The following is an 18,844-nucleotide window of genomic DNA, read 5'->3' as shown; positions in this document are numbered from 1 at the left end:
CTACGTGATGAAATCTCCGGTAGCCGCGGTTTCCTCACCTGCCGCTAACACAACGAGCAGTTTTGTGCTGCTGGCACCGGGCACCGGGCACCTTCCCGGGGGCTACGGGGCGAGCAGGTGCCGTGCCGTGCCGTGCCCCACCCTCCACCCCCCCTCTCCCCTCGGGCCACCTCGGCGCTTGCTGCCGCTCAGAGCCGCCCCCGTGCCCGCCTCCCTGCGGGGGCACCTGGGCGGAGCGGGGCCCGTCCCGTCCCGTCCCGTCCCGTCCCGTCCCGCCCCGCCGAGGGCACGGCGCAGTGCTGCCGCCAGCCCGGGCCGTGCCGTGCCGTGCCGGGCCGTGCCGTGCCACGGGCAGAGGACGGGGGCGATGGACCCCGACGGGGAGGACCTGTCCCGGCTGCGCGCCCTCTTCCTGTCCTGCGACGCCAACGGCTCGGGCCGCATCGAGCGGGAGGACTTCGCGGCGCTCTGCGCCGAGCTGCGGGTACGGCCGGAGGAGGCCGAGGCCATCTTCCAGCGCCTCGACAGCGACCGCGACGGGGCCATCACCTTCCCGGAGTTCGCTCGCGGCTTCCGCGGCGCAACCCGGAGGCGGCCCGGAGCCGGCCGCGGAGAGCCGCGGGACGGGGGAGACGACGAGGGGGAGACGGCGGCAGCGCGGGCCGCCGCGGGGCTGGAGCAGTCCTGGAGGGACTTCGAGGTCCGGCTGGGGGACGAGGCGAGGTTCATCCCCAGGTAAGGCCCGTCCCGTCGGGCCGCCCGCAGCGCTGCCGTGCGCCGATGATGCCACACAGCACCCCGACGGGCACTGCTTTGCCCCGGTGTCAGCGGGAAGGAAGAAAACCGGGGGTAGATTTGGGTCATTAAAGCTGGGTATCGCGGGTCTGTCAGTACGAAGCCGGTTGCGTTTCACTGATACGTATTCTGGGGGTCAGCAGTAGCCTGCCTGAAACCTGAGGTGCTCCATGTTACAAAAATACTGGCTGTGGAAAGTACAGAGTAATTTTGCTTAATTCAAAAATTGCAACTTGAACTGGAAAACGAGCAATCTGAGATTAAGGGCAGCTAGTTCAGGGGCAACTGAAACAGATACATGACCATATGCAAAGGGGCTTGTGTCAAACTCCAGCACAGCTGTCTGTGAGATCCACAGGCTCTACTTAAAAGCATGTCAGAACCTGTGTAACTTTTCCACCAATCAAGTCATTTGTACAGTTTGTCGCTTTACAGGAACACCAATCATTGGCAAATTTATTATTCTGGTCTTCATGTAACACACCTTAAATTACTCCCAAAACAATAGTTTGGTTCTAGCTACTTTTAAAATCTGTGTGGCTCTTGCAATGACAAATGTCTTCAAAGAGATGTCCCATAGGTTAAAGAGTTTACTATTCATGCCCACAATCAGAGTAGGTTGCTTTTTACTGAACTGAAAAATAAGCCTCTTGTTTGAAAGTCTGCAGAAGCAATCCAGAACTTAACCTAAAGCCAGAGAGATAATCAACAGGGGATGGAAAAATGTGACTCATGAACAGTGATGGCTTGTGAAAGCATCCATCGCCTTTTGGTAATAAGCGTATCGCTGTCTCTTGGTTACTGTGTTTGCAGCAGCAGAGGTTTAAAGAGTGTGGTTGCTGGTCTAAGAGGACAGTAGGATGGGACGGAACTAACCCTCTCGGGTTTGAGTGTCCAGACATGTAATTTAGTTATATTGTTTTGGGATTCTTAGGCATCAAGTTGCAGACAGAACTAAATGCCAATAATTAAATACATGTGTGCCAGGTGGGCAGTTATTTGTTGTAACATTTCCCATTCATGTTTAGCTTTTAAATACCTTTGAACATCCTTCACAGTTGGCTATATTTGTTAGGTGTGTGCCAACGTCAGCTGAAGAACAGTGTGCCCTTTGTTTTTCCTGTTCTTTCTCATTCCTGTGCTGAAGCACTAGAAGCAGGTCTTTGTTACAGCTCAACTTTTTTTTTTTTTTTTTTTTTTTCCCATTTATGACCCATATCTTTTTTTGTTGAAATATATCTCTGATATATATATATATACATATTTATGTCCCACTGGGAACATCTGGACCAATTATGTGAGTGAGCAATGAATATATTTAAAGTGTTAAAGTCTGGGCATGGAAGAGGTTTTAAACAGCAGAATATAACAAAACCATGTAATGTACAAGCTGGTACTTCAAAAAACATGCTTATTTTTTAATTTAAATATTTTTTTTATTTTTAGTTGTTTATTGGTTCATTTTTTTTATCTGCTTTCTAAGAACAGACCTAGGTTGGCACAGACCTGCCTCTTTAATACTATAAAAGAGCCTGTGTTCTCACATTGTGATTTATCACCCTTCATATTTTTGCTGTAACATTTGTGTTGAAAATCATGAGAAAAGCAATTACAAGAAAGAAACTCCTCAAATGGAGATGAATGGAGTTTGTTGTCTGTATTTTTGTTCTCAGTTTTGAGGGATCTTGGGGGTTCAGTCCCTCAAGATTCTGTGCGTTCTGGTCCTGCTCTGGCAAAACACTGTCACATGCGTTGATGCTGTTGTGGTTTGTACAGCAAAAAACAATGTGCAGGAGATTAAAGTAATGAGACAAAAATGTTACTGAAGTAAGGAGAAAATTACCCAGCATCTGTGGTCTGTGTCATTCTTGAGTTTGATCAAACACCCATGGAAATCAAAAGGAAGATTTTCACTGATGTCAGCACATGTGGTTCAGCCTCTTCTTCTACAAATGAAGTTTTAAAAGCCATAAATAGGTCTCCATAATAGCATGGAAAACCCAATAACACTGATCAATATCCTAACTTAATGGAGTAGCAGGCATCAGATGCAACATTGTTTACTGTAAGGTACTGCCTAGTACCAGGTAATAAAATATGCCTGTACTAAAATGAGCATATTTTGAATTTAGTTAATTTTTGAAAATAAATTTTTATTATGGGATGGACCTTGTCTCTGTATTTTGGTGTCTGGGTGGCTCAGTTCTGTTAGCTTAAACATTCAAGTCCATTCTGGAGTTGTATCTCATGTAGTTAAACAAGGGTAGTAACACTGCAAAGTTTCTTTTCAGCCCCACTCCTTCCATCTGAACAGATTTTCAGGGCTGAATTCAGTTAGGTTTCTTTGTAAGGTGGTCACTGTGAGTCAAATTATTGTTTTTCTTAGTCTCCGCATGTACTCAGTGAGCAATTGTGCCTCTAGCACAAAAAAGTGGAGTCTTTCCAGGCTAGTGACCTAGTATAATGTGTGAAGTCAGATTTTAGTGGAATTGCGTAGAGGGTTGGGTATTTTTTTGGCATTCATTTAATTAAAAAATGCAACTACTCCTTCTTTGTTGTTCATGTTCAATCTGCTATAATGAGTAATTAAACACAAAAAGGTTGCTGTACTTTTGGTTTACATGGAGAGAATAGCCAATGGGGGTATATCTGTGTGAGCTTTAGGAGATCTACTTTATTAGAACTCAGACACAGCCATTGGTTAATTCCTCTAAGAAGTATTTGCAGTCATCTAGGAGTAGACAAAAAAAAAAAAAAAAAAAAGGAATTTAGCTATTTGGTGCTCCAGGCAGTGAGTAGTCCAGTGTATTTCTTGCCCTGGGTTTAGCCTGTGGCTGTGTTACTGGTGTTGCATTCCAGTTTAATATGTGGTCTTCCTCAGGTCTGTTTGGATTTCAGTGGTAAGATGAGAACTTTCCCTCCACTCCCTTAACAGGCATGCACTCCTTTAAGTATGTGAGAAGGTCTTGTGATAGCCACACTTCTGCTTTTCTAACTTGGAACAAAGAATGATCCGATGTCCACTGGTGTGTCAGGATAAAACCTATTTTTATGATCCCTGTAGCAGTTATTTCTGTCTGTAAAACATGGGTAAAAACTTCCCGGAAAACATATTCTGAAATTTAAATTTCAAAGATCTTAAATCAGAAGGAGCAAAGACTTGAACTGCATGTATTGTGAGCCTTCTTGCTTATTGCTGGGATAAACTGAATCCCTTTCAACAATAGCAGGCAGTATTTCTGTGATGTTTGGTATAAACTGTTTGAAAAATGAACTAAATTAATTTCATCATGAATGTAGGTGAATCTAGAGAAGAAAGTTTGTATCCCTGTTTAAGTTAATTTGTTCTGCTTCAAACATAAGCCTCTCCACTGCCTTGATTGTTAATCTGGGGATCTGTTTCTTTTGCCTCCTTTCTATGCTGCCATACTGTGAGATTTTATGCATTGTAAAATTACAAAGTTTCCTAATTTAATTGAGATAACAGTTCACTCCTAAATATGTAATCTGGGCCTGTATAGAAAACGTTGGTCCGGTAGACATCATAAAATGAGAAAAGAATGTTGTTTTCAACAGTAGCAACTTAAACTGTAAAGGTGGATGATGCTCATGGCATATGCTGCTGTGCAACATGAGAGGAAGGGGGCTCTTCTGCAGAAAAAAACTAGTTCAGAACTCATTATGCACTTGCTGTCATGAGCCAGAGTGGATTTTGTGCCAAGGTTAACAGAGAACTCAGCTTCAGCTCTTGTCAGGAGATTGTGTTTATTTCCAGGAGATGAAGAGCCCTGATACTAGCAGTGGAATTTCCTTGGAAGTTGATGTGTGTTTCTCAGAGAGGGAGTGAATGCAAAGCCTGAGGAGAAGCAGCTGTTTGGTCCACCTTTATCACAGTACTGGAGAGGGGATCTGTGCTGTAGGATTTTTTCTTGTTTTCTAATACATCTCACAATGAGGGGTTGGCAAATGAACTCTGCTGGAAGAGTGTGGAAGTGTGGAGGATCTTCTGTGAGCTAGAAGTCTTTCAGAGCTACCTTAGGTTTTCCTACCAGTTGTTTCTTTTTTTCCTTTATCAGAACAGCATCTGTACCAAATAACTTAGGCTCTTTTGTTAGGTTCATTTGTTTTACTGAAATTCTTGTGTCTCATTTTCAATAGACCCATCATTTGGAACATTCTGCCTCTCCACAGACTTTATCTTTCCCTCCTTTCCCACAGACTTTTCCACACGTGCCCCACTACTTGCTCCAAGTTGCACGTCTGTCCTTGGAGAGGGAACAGTATTTATTTCTTGGAACACTAGAAGTCCCATCCCTGCAAATCCACTGCCACTCCCTTGCCCAGACTCTCACCTGGGGTTGAGGATTTGTTCTTCTTTTAATGCAGTTCAATTAGTGAAAGGACTTATAAAGAAAAGGTGATACTAAAAGAAACACTGTGGTTAAGAAATACTTCAAAGTTTATTTTGTATGAATGTTTCATGTAACTGTGTTTCTCCTCAAGGCTTTTACTGTAGGAGAAAGTGTTAGACACTCACCTGGGACAGAAGGTTTTCTGAACAGGGTATTTCCCTATTCTTGGTACTACACACAGGTTATTGATCTCCAGTGTAAGGACAGATGTGTGATGCCTAATCTTTCTCTTGCTCTGACCACTCAGCTCAGATCCTCCTGGCTCAGACAACCTTGCATTTCATCCTTTCATACCCACACCAGAACAGAAGTGCTACAGGTGGTAAGAGTGATTTTTGCAAGATCATCTACACTGGGAAAAGACCATTCAAGGACAGACCATTCCAAAGCTTAGAATCAGGGGCATATTATTATCAGCATGCAGACATGTTTAAGTATAGTGGTGATTGTCTTTGCTTCTACCTGCACATACGAAATCAGAAGCTATATTTTTCAGGTGCCTGAAGGATGTCTGGGTCAACAAATCAAAGAGAAATTTTGAAAGTTGGGCAGTTATGGACCTTATAGGGACCTTAAGTCTGCAGGTAGTAACATGGCTAAGAGAGGACAAAAGTAAAGGCAAAGATCAGAAAAGCAGCAATGGATGTTGTGGAAAAGACATATATATATATATATATATATATATATATATATATATATATATATATATAAAGTCTTTTCCTATATATGTCTTTTTCATATACATATATATATATGTAGACAGAAAGACCTCTTTTGAGTTAATGTAAAAGCTCTTGCTGGAGAACAATTTGATCTCATTTTTTTACCTCTCACTGCAGTCCTAGCCCAGTGAGATTCTTTAGCCCACTTCCAGTCCAAGTGGGCTTCTATCTTGTCCTGCTGCATTGTGTTTTCCTGAGTGCTCTGCACAGGTGGGCCCTGAAATTCTGCTGGTACCTTTGTAAGTCTCTACCTTTCTAAAGCAGACCCTGGTAAATATTCACAAAATAGTGGTGGAAAAAACACTGAATCATTACCATGCCAGGGGAAGTGGTATTATAACATCACTGTCAAATCTTTGATTTTTGTCTGTTTTTGTCTGTTTTCCGAAAGCTTATTGCACTTTGCCTTTTACTTGGTGGAGAACTGCACTACAAATGCAGCCCAATCTGTCAGACTAAACAGAACATGTAACATAACAAACTTTCTTTGCAACTAGATAGGGAATACATGTAAGAAACTCAGAGTTACTCTTCTTTGATACATTCTACCAACTTCCTTTGAGCTGCGTTTGGAGTGTGGACTGGTAGGCAAACTGTCATTCAGCCATTTAAAACAATACTGTGAATTGATATGAATTGGTTTAAATAAAATTATGCCATGTAATATCATCTAAGTATCTGGTATCTCTAATCTTTGTTTTATGTTTTTTTTTTTTTTTTCTTTCTTTTTTTTTCCTCTGCTCTTTCTCCATTCTACTTTGGTATTTTAAATCTATCATATTACAGATGGCATTATCATCAGGGCAGATTTATTTTATTTCTGTAATGCAGTAACTCTATGTAATATGGTATTATGTGAAGTTATTAAAACATTAGTTAGTTAATACAATTAATATAGTTAATAATTTTACAGAGAACCTAAACTAGTAAAACCTTTGAGATGAGGTAAGGTAAAGTGAGACCAGTATCTGGTCAGGATAATGTACTTTTTTGTAAGTACGTTGTGCTTATAAGTGCTTATAAGTGCTTTTTGCTTATACTTCATGGTAGATGGTACAAGCATAGAACCAGAGGGTCCAAAGTGACAGTTTCTTTCATGTTGTATTTGAAAATGCTCTTTCTATGCAATTGTGAAGCTTTACAGCTGTGTTTGTGGGGGGTACAGCTTTTAATCTATTTAAAAAGGGATTTCTGGGTTTCAAGAAACACTAATTTTAAAGGACAAACCTGAGCATTTCATATGAATTTTGTTGAAACTGAAGCAAAGGCATTTTAGTTTCCTTTTTTGTTCAGAGCAAAGACTATTCAGTGTTCAGGAGTCAGCTCAGTAAAGTCTATTTGTGAAATCTCCATTGACAAATAATTTTGAGTAACTAATACATTTGCAGAAAGAAATAGCATGTCCAGGAGAACTGGAGATAAACAAATGAATTAGGCAATATCTATAGCAACTAGTTTGTCCTGCTGCAGTGATGTCACTAATGCTTAGCAAAGCATGTAGAGGAGTGATTTAAAATATGGAAAGAGATGATTAAGAACAATTCTTCTCTTAATCATCAAATACTTATTGTTTGCTGATATACAGTGTATGTAACTGCATCCTTCTAAAATCCAGTGAAAGTATAAAATATTATCACAATGTGCTCTATGCTAATCATGGATGCTTGGAGGGATTAAGTCAGTAAGAGTCTTCCCAGTTCATGAAAATGTATTACTGCTTGCTGAAGGTGTAAGTAATCAAGTAGAGTCCCATCAATTTTGTTACATTAATTCATTTCTCCTGCATTTTCCTGTTGCTGCAGTACTTGTTGATTGATGTTTTTAATTGAGATATCCTGTAAGGCTGCCATAGAAGCACACAGGTGAGTGTCACTGAGAATTTCAGTGGACAACTTCTATCTAAAAAAATCTTGCATGTCCTTTCCAAGATTCTGTACAGTGTAGTTTTGTGGATGTAGCTTTTTTGACCTGAAGTTAGCAAATGACGAACCCTGCACAGGATGGGGCAAGAAAGACAGAGTACCAAGATAACCGTATATTCCTTGTGAAAATAAGTCATGTCGGTCCTTAAATATCCTACCATAAATTGGTAGGCTGTGATTTGGAAGAGTCCCAGGTAAACGTTTGCTCAAGTAATGTATGTTTTGTGTTAACATCGAGTAAAAAGTAATTTTGCTACTGTTTGGTTGCTTTCTAGGAAATAAGGTTATTAGTAGGCATTTCCCTGGCAACAATGAAATCTAATGGAAAAAAAGATAATTCCAGAATACAGATCTTGAATTTATATTTCTTATTCCTAAAAGTTATATGCACTGACCTAACTTGAGCTGAATGTATCTGCCTCAGAAGATTGATAACCTCTGTTCATCTTGCTGTGGCTAGTGCCATTTCTGTTTTACATGCCACACTTCTAAAGGGGTATGAATACATTGACACTATGTGAAGAAGTGACATTCTTCAGCAGCTAATTTCAAATATGAACCGTATCTGCTTTTATCTAAAATTTAAGACTGTTCTGTAAGCATTTTTGGTGAGGTGTTTACACCTCTGAAGGACGACTGCTGAAGTGCCAGGAATTTATGAGATGCAGCATATGTTATCATATCCAGCTATCAGACTAAATGGAATTTCAAGTAAAGGGACTACAGAGAGACTGCATTTTGTAATTTTTGAAGTACATGTACAGTCATACTCCAGCTTCAAGGCTAATCAGCAGTAATGGAAGTGTAGTAGGAAATCTGTGAATGGTATCACTTCGGGACACTCAACTTACTGTTTGTCCAGTTGCTGATAGTTGGAATTCAGTGTTTAAATACAACCGATCTGTTGTACACTTGGAATTTAACTGAGACCCGGAGAACCTGAATCATAAACTTATTCTGTGATATGTGCTGTTATCACAAGCATTCTAAATTTCTTTATTGTGCTGTAATCTTTCAGCACAGAAATTTCACATATGTCTGAATGACGTATTAGTACAGAGTGAAAGGAAGGCAGATTTTAAATGATAATTTTTTTTTCCCCGATTTTAGCATTTTTAATGGTGCTATTTTATCTGAGTGTGGTTGCCAAGGAAAATGTCCCTTAACAGTTTCTTAAAGGTACATGTAGAATACTGAGTAAACATAAGTTTGAGGAGTTCTTTAATGATATGTTGCTTTTACATATATTGTGTCATCTGATGATCAGATAAATCTGTATGTTATTGTAACCATAGGTTTTGTGAACCTTGATATTATTCTGTTTAAATGTTATTTAAATGAAATTGTATGCATACATAGTCAGAGTCAAGTTTACTTTAACTTCTGTAGTTACTGAATACACCTAAAACCTAAGGCTTTGTAAATGAGACCGTTTGCAAGACAGAAACATGTAGGTACACAAAAATGCCTCTGGCTTCAGTAAATCTGTATTTTCTGTGATGGTGTTATGTTCCTGTGTATTGAAATAAGTATCTGCATTTCATCTGGAAATTTATTTTATGGTTTCCTGAAATATTTAATTGTTTAAAATGGAAATCTGAGCTAAAGGAGCAATTCTGGTACAGCTGTAATAAAATAAGTTACAATTTCCATGGGAAAATCATAAAGAAGCAGAGTGCTGGAATGTTGATAGTTTAAACTCGGGAAGTACCTCAGGTGGGAAAACCACACTGAATGTTGATATCATGGTTGTAGTGAATGTGTTCATTAGCACTGCCTTTCATAGAAGAGCAGCAGCTCTCTAATAAGGAGGATCATTAAATTAGAGGTTAAGCTTTCCTGTAACAAGAAAAAGAGGACAGGTATTTGTGATATGTTAGATATGGCGTGGGACTAGAAATTGCAAAACATTATTTCTGTTTACATTTCTGCGACTGGTATGATGTATTTCCTCATGACTAGTCTGCTTCCTGCACCTTTGTAGACCTGCTTTTCCGTTTTACTTTCTTTCTTTTTTTTTTTTTTTTAAATCTGTAAATTCTCAAATACCTGCCTATGTTCTGGTATATTGTCTACAGGGCAGTCAGCTTCAGTTGTCCTTGGAATTGCTAAATTCTGATGTTATAGAATTTTCTCTGATATATTATATATATATATAGATGGGTAGGTATCATATAATTGCCTTATGATAATCCAGTTATTAGAACTAAGATGGCTTTTAATACAAACTGTTACCTGACATTAATAATTGTATGACCAGAAATCAGAGCTTTTTACAAACTAATCTGTGTAATAACATTTTGGTGCTTATGCTATTTTGCATCTTGTCAAAATGGTTTGCTTTGACAATTAAAACTGTACACAATCTACAGGAATAAGTCCAGATTAAGTGGGAATCAGAACATTGTATTCCTGCATTGGGGCAGCCATTAAGAAGCAGTATAAATTTCAGGAAGTCTTTTAATAACTTAAAAGATCTACAGAGACTTTTTATTTTTTCTTTATATATTAGTTGTCTTTCACATAAGAGTTATATGTAAAATTAGCTTCTTACAATTTTTTTTTTCTTTTATTTATGTACTGTTTTTGTGGAATAAAACAGGGCTGTCATTGTTAGGGGTGCAGATTTCAGCACAATTTGTTTTAAATGAGAGAGATATATTTTATTTTTCTCTACAAATCTGCCCACTTATACAATATATCTGAAGACTAAATGTCTAACAGATGGGGAGCATCAGACTTTGTACAGGTCGCTGTCTTTGCTTCTTTGCCTCTGTGGGTAGCTTTTTGCTTTTCTGAATTTTGCAGGCCATGCATATTGCCATATTGCTACAAAGATATTGTTACCTTTATTCAGTTTTCAGCCTAGCTAGCAAACCTCTGTCATTTTACTCCCTGTGGTGGTGTCACAGGACATAGGATCAGCCCCTACTGTATCTTAAACATCCATTTTTACTTAGGTGGTTGGTGTACTTACTCACTTTCACATTTTTATGCAGCTTGCTATAGCATTATACCTCTCCACAGATTATAATTAATATTACAGCCACCAGAAATATCGATTTGTATTGTGGATTACTCCAGTGGCATGCTCTTCAATACATCACAAATATAAGTACAAAAAATTGACTAAAACTAAAAAAGATTTTTGTACAGTAGCTATGTTAAAAGAAATGGAAAGAGTAAAAATAATTTAGAATAATACAGACCTATCTTGCTGAACGTTCAATGTCTGTATTTAACTTGTTAAATTTTAAAAATAGGCAATAAAGGGGAATACCTTCATTTGTAATACATTTTTCAAACCTCTTACAGAACATTGTTCCAAGTAAGTCTGTTAAAAAGGTATCTGTCTTTTTCAGGCAAGAGCAAGTCAGTGTTCTGTATCAGAACATACACATAGTGGAACCAGGATTAATCCAGTCATACGAACATGTCATTAAGAACTTCATCCGAGAGATCAAGCTTCAAAGCACAGAGATGGAAACCTTGGCCATTGCTGTCAAAAGGTATATTGAGTTGTGCTTCTAGTTCACTTATGCAGTTACATTTTTCTCTTTCGCACTTTGTTGGATTAAACTACTGGAAGTCAATGCCAAAATATGCCTGAGTGTTTTCATAAACTGAGTTCTAAAGTTAGCTTATATGCACATGTGCATAAACATTCCCTGTTCATACTTTGGATAAATTCTGTCTGTGTTCTTATGTTTAATGTCTTAATGCATTTTGACTCCTCTTCCATGGCTGTACCTTTGAGGTTTAGCGTACTCTCCCATTACAATTTCATTTGAAAAAATGTATTTTTGCTTCTCCGGAGCTAAGAACAGATTTTCCATGTGTCGGTGCTGCAAGTTGCTGCAAGTAGTTATCCTTTCGAAGTCTCATTATAGAATAACCAGAGGGGCCTTTTATCTTTGTAACTTCATTTTCAAAATGTGATGTGATGTCTTTCATATTAATCATCTGCTGTCAGCTGTTATTTAAAATCTAATTTGCCTGTAATTTCAAATTAATTTGTGATTTAGGTTCCCAACCACACCAGTTTCAAGGTCTGGGCAGTGCTCAACTGTTTCCATCTCTGTCTGTCTGATTTGTTTCAGTGGAGGCCGGCAAATTTTTTTCACATAACTTTTTGTCAAGACACAAGGCAAGTCCTAAGAGAGTATTTACTTTTAAATTTTAGAGCTCAGGATAAAGCAGCAGCTCAGCTCAGTGAGCTGGAGGAAGAGATGGAACAACGGATACAGGCTGCAGAGCATAAAGTTAAAAAGGAAGTGAGTATTTTGCATTTACACAATTTCATAATGACCGAACTCTCAGTGAATTTATGCAGGATTGATGGACAGGTGTGTCTTTGATGCTGATCGACTGGCTCAAAGCCAATGAAAGCAGGGCCTGGATGAAAAGAAAATATCCATGAGATGGGAAATGTATTCTCTTAATACTTCCTCAAAGGGGAATGGCTGCTCAGATGTAATAAACGAAGAAAAAAAATCTCTTTTTCTTTGGTAAGAAAATAGTGATGTAAAGCAGTTTATTACTGAGTCCAGTATTGGAAACAGGTTAGAAAAAACGACATTTCTCTGGACAAGAACGGAATTTAGTTCTAGTAACTAATAGATGAATTTATGTAGAAATTAATACTTAAATATTTTGTTCCTAATTTGTACATCTGACTGAAGCAGTGACCTTTCTTTCCCCTGTTGTTACGTTCTGGTGCTGCAGTCTTATTTTAGAGACTTCTAGAGGAGAGAGGGTGTTTGTGATGATATGGTGTGACAGTTGCGACCTCTTGAAGTTGATGGGATATTCTCTGTTTCAGTGTACTCAGGTTTTAGCTTTTGTTTCAGCCCACTTGCAGTCTTGATGGCAAAGTACAAGAACTCTCTTCCCCTTTCTCATTGAAAGATATATTAAAACTGCACGTCTGTGTAATTCTAAGCAGAAAGCAATACAGGAAATCCACCCTACCTGTCTTGTCTGCTTCATGTTGAACTGTTACTAAATTCACATACTTTGTAGTATATGTAATATGAGCTGTTGTTCATGCAAAATATTCTTATGTGGGCATAAGAAATTCACTGATTAAAACATAAACTCTGGTTCTTGTAATTAATTTGGTAGGATGCACCGTATACTGAACCTCTATATATTTGGTATATATTCTTTCTTCAAAGTATTTGCAGGATAAGAAGCAAAAAGTGCAGTCAGCCATCTTGCTGATTTTAAATATCTTTTAGCAAATGATCTGTGAAAGTAAAAGGTGTTCTGACAGATTTGCTTCAAACATTGTCTTTTTCTATAGAGGAAGAAAAATTCCTACTGTGGCATCAAAATCTGTTGTTTTCCTAGTAACAAAATACAATGACATAAAAATGTTATAGTTCCAACAAAATAGTGTATTGTAATATATTTAACAAATTATAATACAGGCCTCAGTACAGAAAAACTTGCCATTTCCAGGGAGAGTATGCATTTATATTTAGATAACAAGTTTGCTTTGGAAAATTTCTGTTCTGCAAAAAGTAGTAAATCACTGGAAGAAGTCCTGAAAAACTTGTTCAGTACTGTAAAAATATGACCAGGGTGTGTGCGTTTGTTCAATTGGAGGACATCCTCAATCACATACTATCTATGTAAAAGTCTGCTATCTATTATGTGAATGTAGTTTATGTTTCAGGTTCTAAAAAGAACCCTTTGTAGTTTGCAGTGCTTATGCTAGATCTGTTCTTTGGATTTAAGTGCCAAAGAAATGGCCAGGCAACATCGCGAAGAAGTCATCAGTGTTAGTTCTCAGTTTGTTGCTGAGTTGCATGGATTGAGGTTTCACCTTTCACACCCTGATATCGAAAATGGGCTCTAACTTGTTTCCCACAACGTTCTTCTCAGTACACTCCTGAATGTTCCCCGTAGCTCATAGCTCTGCATACTCCACCTACTAAAACACCCCGAGAGTAAATGTAAGATATTTACTTTGTGGGATTGTGCTAAGCCATTAATCTTAGAGCCTGTACTCAGGGCTATTGTTTGCCAGTGATCTCACTCATGCCACTGTGACACCTGCCTTTGCACGATAGTATCTGCAGTGTGAGCCTATCCTCTATTTTGTTACTTCAGGGGAAGCAAATAGTTACCAAGCAATACTTAGGAGTCCAGTATAGGTGCCAGCAGTAAGAGAATCCAGCCTAAACTGATTACTTTGACAGATTATCATTTTAGCACACGGATGTTGGCATCTCAGGCAGGAAAGTACTGCATTTTGAGTAAAGTCCACACATGCTTTTTCTGTGTGGAAGCACAGCCTGTCTTCCAAAAAAACCCCACTCACCTTGGTACCTGAGAATGCTGGAGGGGGTGGGGAGGTGGGAGCTGAATGCATGCTCATCTGCATCATTGGGCACATACCATTCTTTTCTCTGTCAATCCCAAACCCTTCCTGGTGAAACTTCCTTTCACTATTTCTTGGAATTAAAATAATATCCCCAATACTGCACTTGATTTAAGACCAAGTACTATGTGAAACTTTAATGACTAAAGATGTTGTCATCAGCATACTTACATCATACATCATACATACTTACATCAGCATTACTTAATGTGGGCCTGTCATATTCAAACACTTGCAAGCAAAAAATTCAAAGAAAGTATGTAAGTAAGTGATGGTGGCACAGTAGTGCTATTACCAGGATGTTGTGTGCAAAACCATGGAAGACTAGTTTGAGAAGGGTTCAGTGCCTTGACTTGCATGTCTGTGTGTGTGTACACACATCTGTATATGTAATACACACCTACATATATGTAAAAGTAAAATTTGAACACTCCTCTTTTGGCTTTACTTAAGCGATTGAAAATGCTTAGCATTGGAGACTGTGAGATGAAAGCAAGCATGGAATTGACACATGACTTCACTTCCAACTCATTGTTTCATTTCTACGAATATTTCATAAGTGGACTGCAATAATAGAATCAGTGTCAGTGGTTTTTATGAAAGGGGTTTTAGACTTAATGGAAAGACAAAATTACACATATTAATCTAATGGGAAAATGTTTGGCTTTCCAAATTGATGGATACATTTTTTAGAAAACATTTGAAACCTATGTCAACAATGTAAGATAACTTATATTACAGGAGAAACGAAAAGCTGAAGAAGCACTAAATGAGTTGAAGCGCCAATATGATACTGAAGTTGGGGATCTCCAGGTGACAATAAAAAAACTTAGAAAGGTAAGTAACTTGTACTCATGGCTAGAATTTTTAAAGTGTTATAAGAGATGCTGACTTTATGAAATGCCTTCCCCAAGATGGTTAATCATGATGTAGTTTTTTTAATTTAATGTGTATAGGTAAATCACAACTTCAAATCATTTTTGGGTTGTGGTTCTATGCTGTTATATACATTTTGTGAAATTTAGTGAAATACTTAGGATAGAGACCAAATTGCCAAATTCCATTGCTGAATAATTTTCTAGGTCTATGAAGATATTAACACTGCAGTTACCTGTCTTGTTTTTGATACATTAGAAACAGGCTAATACACTACCACTAAGTACTTCTAATTAATAGACTTAGATGAAATTGTCAATCCCAATATACTAATTCACTATGGTACTACACTGCTAGTGTAGTAATAACTAGTGGTTTTGTCATCTAGTACATTTCTTTCAAATGTTAAAAATCTTAAAAATCTTAAAAAATCTTATAGAAGACTACAAAATTTTGGAATAATTCTTGGAATAATTCTCCCTACTCATGCAGCTGGCAATGCTATGGGTTTTAAAAACTTCAATAGCTGTAACACACTGTTGGGGTTATTTAACATAATCTCCATTACATTTTACATAGTTTGAATGAGAACAATTAAGAATGTACGTTAATTGAGTGTTTTTTTTTTTTTAAATCATCCTAGCTGGAGGAGCAATCCAGAAGCATAAATCACAGGGAAGATGTGATTGAACTGAAAAAAAGAATACACGATATGTTGCTGGTAAGAAGTGATTATCATTAGGATATTAATTTATTCTCAATTTTTGCTTTTTGCAATAATTGTTTTTTTTTTCTTCCCACATTTAATGCTATTTAATAGAATAATTTAAATTAAATAAATAATGATTAAGCTAAGAGATAAACTTTTAAAGTTGTTGATATGTTTATAGATATCTTTAAATTGCAAAAAAAATTAACAGTTCTAGATTAATGCATGCACATTCTAGGTATTACATTTAGAAATGGCTTGAAATGACATAGTCCCATTTATGTGTGATTGTGAAATCCAAAAATCAAAATTCATTGTGGTTCTTGCTTGTTACTTTACAGATTTCTCTGATGTTTTAAAGTGCTCCTCTTTCTTCCTCTCTGCTGAGATTTCCTAGTGTTTCATTTTTATTTGATTTTGATGGCTTTTATTTAAGCATTACAATATTTCAGCATTTTATGGAGATGATTGTGACAGCTATTATCTCACATCTTCCTTTTTTTTACAGGAAAATCAGAAACTTAAGAAAGATCTCCTAGAAGCACAGACAAATATCGCTTTCCTACAGAGTGAATTAGATAGCTTGAAAAGCGAGTATGCAGATCAGACTTTAAACACGGAGAGGTAAGATTTTTCTACTTCATTATTTTCACCAGGAAAAAAAATATTTTATCTGATACAGTTACTAAGTAAAGTTGGTACCTTATTTTCTAAATTTGCCATAGGCAAAGTTGGCACCATGACTGTTACTCACTTTGCTTATCAGGTCTCTGAGAGAGCAAGTTCTGAACATGATGCAAACTTTGATAATTGTTCAAGGAAACCCATTGATTTTACCAGGACTTCAGTTAGGAGTAAAAGTTTTTTCCTTCATGACTTGCATTCTGATGAGTATCTCTATGAATATTAGGGAAAATAGTTTTGGGAGCCTCCCACATTTATCTCAACTGTTTTTTCCAAGAGCTGCTTCTAGATTTTCAGGGTAATCCAGAGTCTTTATAACAGTGTCATTACACTATTACCTCCATAAAACACAAAAAGTATTTCAGTGAGTCAGCTCATATGATTTCATTGATTTTTTTTTTTTTTTTACTTTTCATTCACAGTCTTTGTTGAGATTTACTTTCATAGATCAATTAAATTATCAAGTTACTTGTTTTGTGTAAAACTGCTTTTAACATAATTCAGCAATGGTGTAAACAGCAAAATTGAATTCAGAATTATCTTTTAGAATTATCTTCCCTCCATCCCCATACTTATTACCTTTATAAATGTTACCTGTTGAGTGTAGGCCTCTGCCAAGGGCAATATAAAAATAAAAAAGGTATTCTGTAAAGCATAATTTCTTTTTTTTTTCTTTTTTCTTTTTTTTTTCAGAGACCTAGAAATAATCCGCGAGTATACTGAAGACAGGGATAATCTGGAAAGACAAATTGAAATGCTTCAGTAAGTCCTCAGTAATTCAGATTTTATTAACAAGCTTTGTCGCAACAGAGTCATCGATAAGCATTTTTGTAGTTCTGAAAAAGACTAGTATGAGATTTGAGAAAAATAGCAAGTAAAAGTACTAAAATGGCCTCAATGCTCATTTAAGGTAGTCTGCTGATCTTTATTATTGCTTAAGTTTGTGTTCCTGTGTTCTCAAGTCAGATAATAATGACAAGATACTGCTATGGCATCTGAGTTTTGTGTTTCTCCTTGACGTTTTTGTTTGATCTCCTAATTCCTCAAACAAAAAAAAGGCCTATCAGATCCCACTTCTTGTATATTCACTTTGAGAAGTCTGAATCCATTTGGAATGGCATTAGTTGCATTCCTGATTCTTATTTTTAGCTTAAAGTAATTGTGCACCAGACAACTTCAATACAATCAAGTTTTTGGTAGCCTACCCATGTTCTGTTTATGTCTTCTAAAACCATCTCTGTTTTTTTTTTCATGCTGCTTGTTTGGAGAGTCATCCTGTGCCATTTGCTTTTAGACTGAGCTCTCCACTGACTCAGGCAGCCAGAAGCCAGGTATTGAACATTTATCCGGCACAGGTGGCAGCTTCTTGAATTTAGTATTTGGTTGTGTGTCACAGTGGAACCACTAATATTTACTGTTTTTTTGTGTTTTTTTTTTAGCCTTGCTGACTTTTTTTTTTTTTTTCTGATAAACTGAATGAGATTTGAAGCGATTCATACTATTCTAAATATCATTACTTTGGCTCCCTTTTCATTGACTTTTCTTCTCCAGTAGCTCCCAGTCTGTAAAGTAGTAAGTGTATGCAGTACTATACGAGGCACACAGAGAGTTTTGCTTTCAAGGAGGATAATAATGAATAGTTTGTTATATCTTTAGTTCATTCTTAATCACATTATTTCTTTCAAGCAGCTGAATATGTCTGTGTTTAAAGTAGTCTCAGCAACACTTAAAGGACAGTTATGTTTTATTTCAGGAATGTCTGTACCAGTTTACTCCCACATCATTTTTTTTGTGTGTGTCTTTCAACCCCTCAGACGACCACAGATCATAACATGGAAGTGAAGCAGAGTTTCCCAGACTGCCACTGGAGGCTGAACTTTACAGTGCTTTTTAATTATCAACAATTATTTGTTTGAGTATCTGACATCACAATTCTGGTCCCACATTACTCCTTGCTGTTCACCTAAAGAAGAAGGAAGCTTTTTTTTTTTTTAAATGTATTTTTTCAAATTTTCTTTGCTATAAGTTATATATATATTTATTTATCTTTGCTATAAGTTATATATATATATTGTTCTTTGCTATACTTCTGCAAGTTAAACTATATTTCCTTGTCAGATCGGCTAACAGAAAACTACATGACAGCAATGATGGTTTAAGAAGTGCACTTGAAAACAGTTTCAGCAAGTTCAACAGGTCATTGGTATGTAATTATAAGTTTGTAATGTTATACTTTTAGCTGTAAGAAATAGCACACCAAATGCAAAATTGTTTGTCCTTCAGTGGGTAGCCAGAAAACTGGTATTTTTTCAGTGGTCTCACTCCGAGGTTATACT

At 37.4% G+C, this 18,844-nt stretch overlaps 1 protein-coding gene across 2 annotated transcripts in view; it reads left to right on the top strand.

Annotated features, from left to right (window-relative positions):
• Positions 1-262: 262 nt before the first annotated feature.
• Positions 263-18,844, top strand: part of RASEF (RAS and EF-hand domain containing) — a 35,183-nt gene continuing 16,601 nt past the window's right edge. For both annotated transcript variants that reach the window (XR_011091216.1, XM_068667192.1), the window contains exons 1-8: positions 263-735; positions 11,214-11,360; positions 12,035-12,125; positions 14,981-15,076; positions 15,759-15,836; positions 16,333-16,448; positions 17,202-17,270; positions 18,627-18,711. Coding sequence is in view for 1 of the 2 variants with exons in the window: in XM_068667192.1 (XP_068523293.1) it covers positions 368-735; positions 11,214-11,360; positions 12,035-12,125; positions 14,981-15,076; positions 15,759-15,836; positions 16,333-16,448; positions 17,202-17,270; positions 18,627-18,711 (1,050 nt within the window). In the remaining variant the exon portion in view is untranslated. The remainder of the gene's footprint in view (positions 736-11,213; positions 11,361-12,034; positions 12,126-14,980; positions 15,077-15,758; positions 15,837-16,332; positions 16,449-17,201; positions 17,271-18,626; positions 18,712-18,844) is intronic.

Source organism: Anas acuta, chromosome Z (genome assembly GCF_963932015.1).
Source record: "Anas acuta chromosome Z, bAnaAcu1.1, whole genome shotgun sequence".
In the NCBI taxonomy this organism is placed as follows: domain Eukaryota; kingdom Metazoa; phylum Chordata; class Aves; order Anseriformes; family Anatidae; genus Anas; species Anas acuta.
The sequence above is the reverse complement of the archived record's forward strand: the minus strand, read 5'-3'. Positions and strand labels throughout refer to the sequence as shown.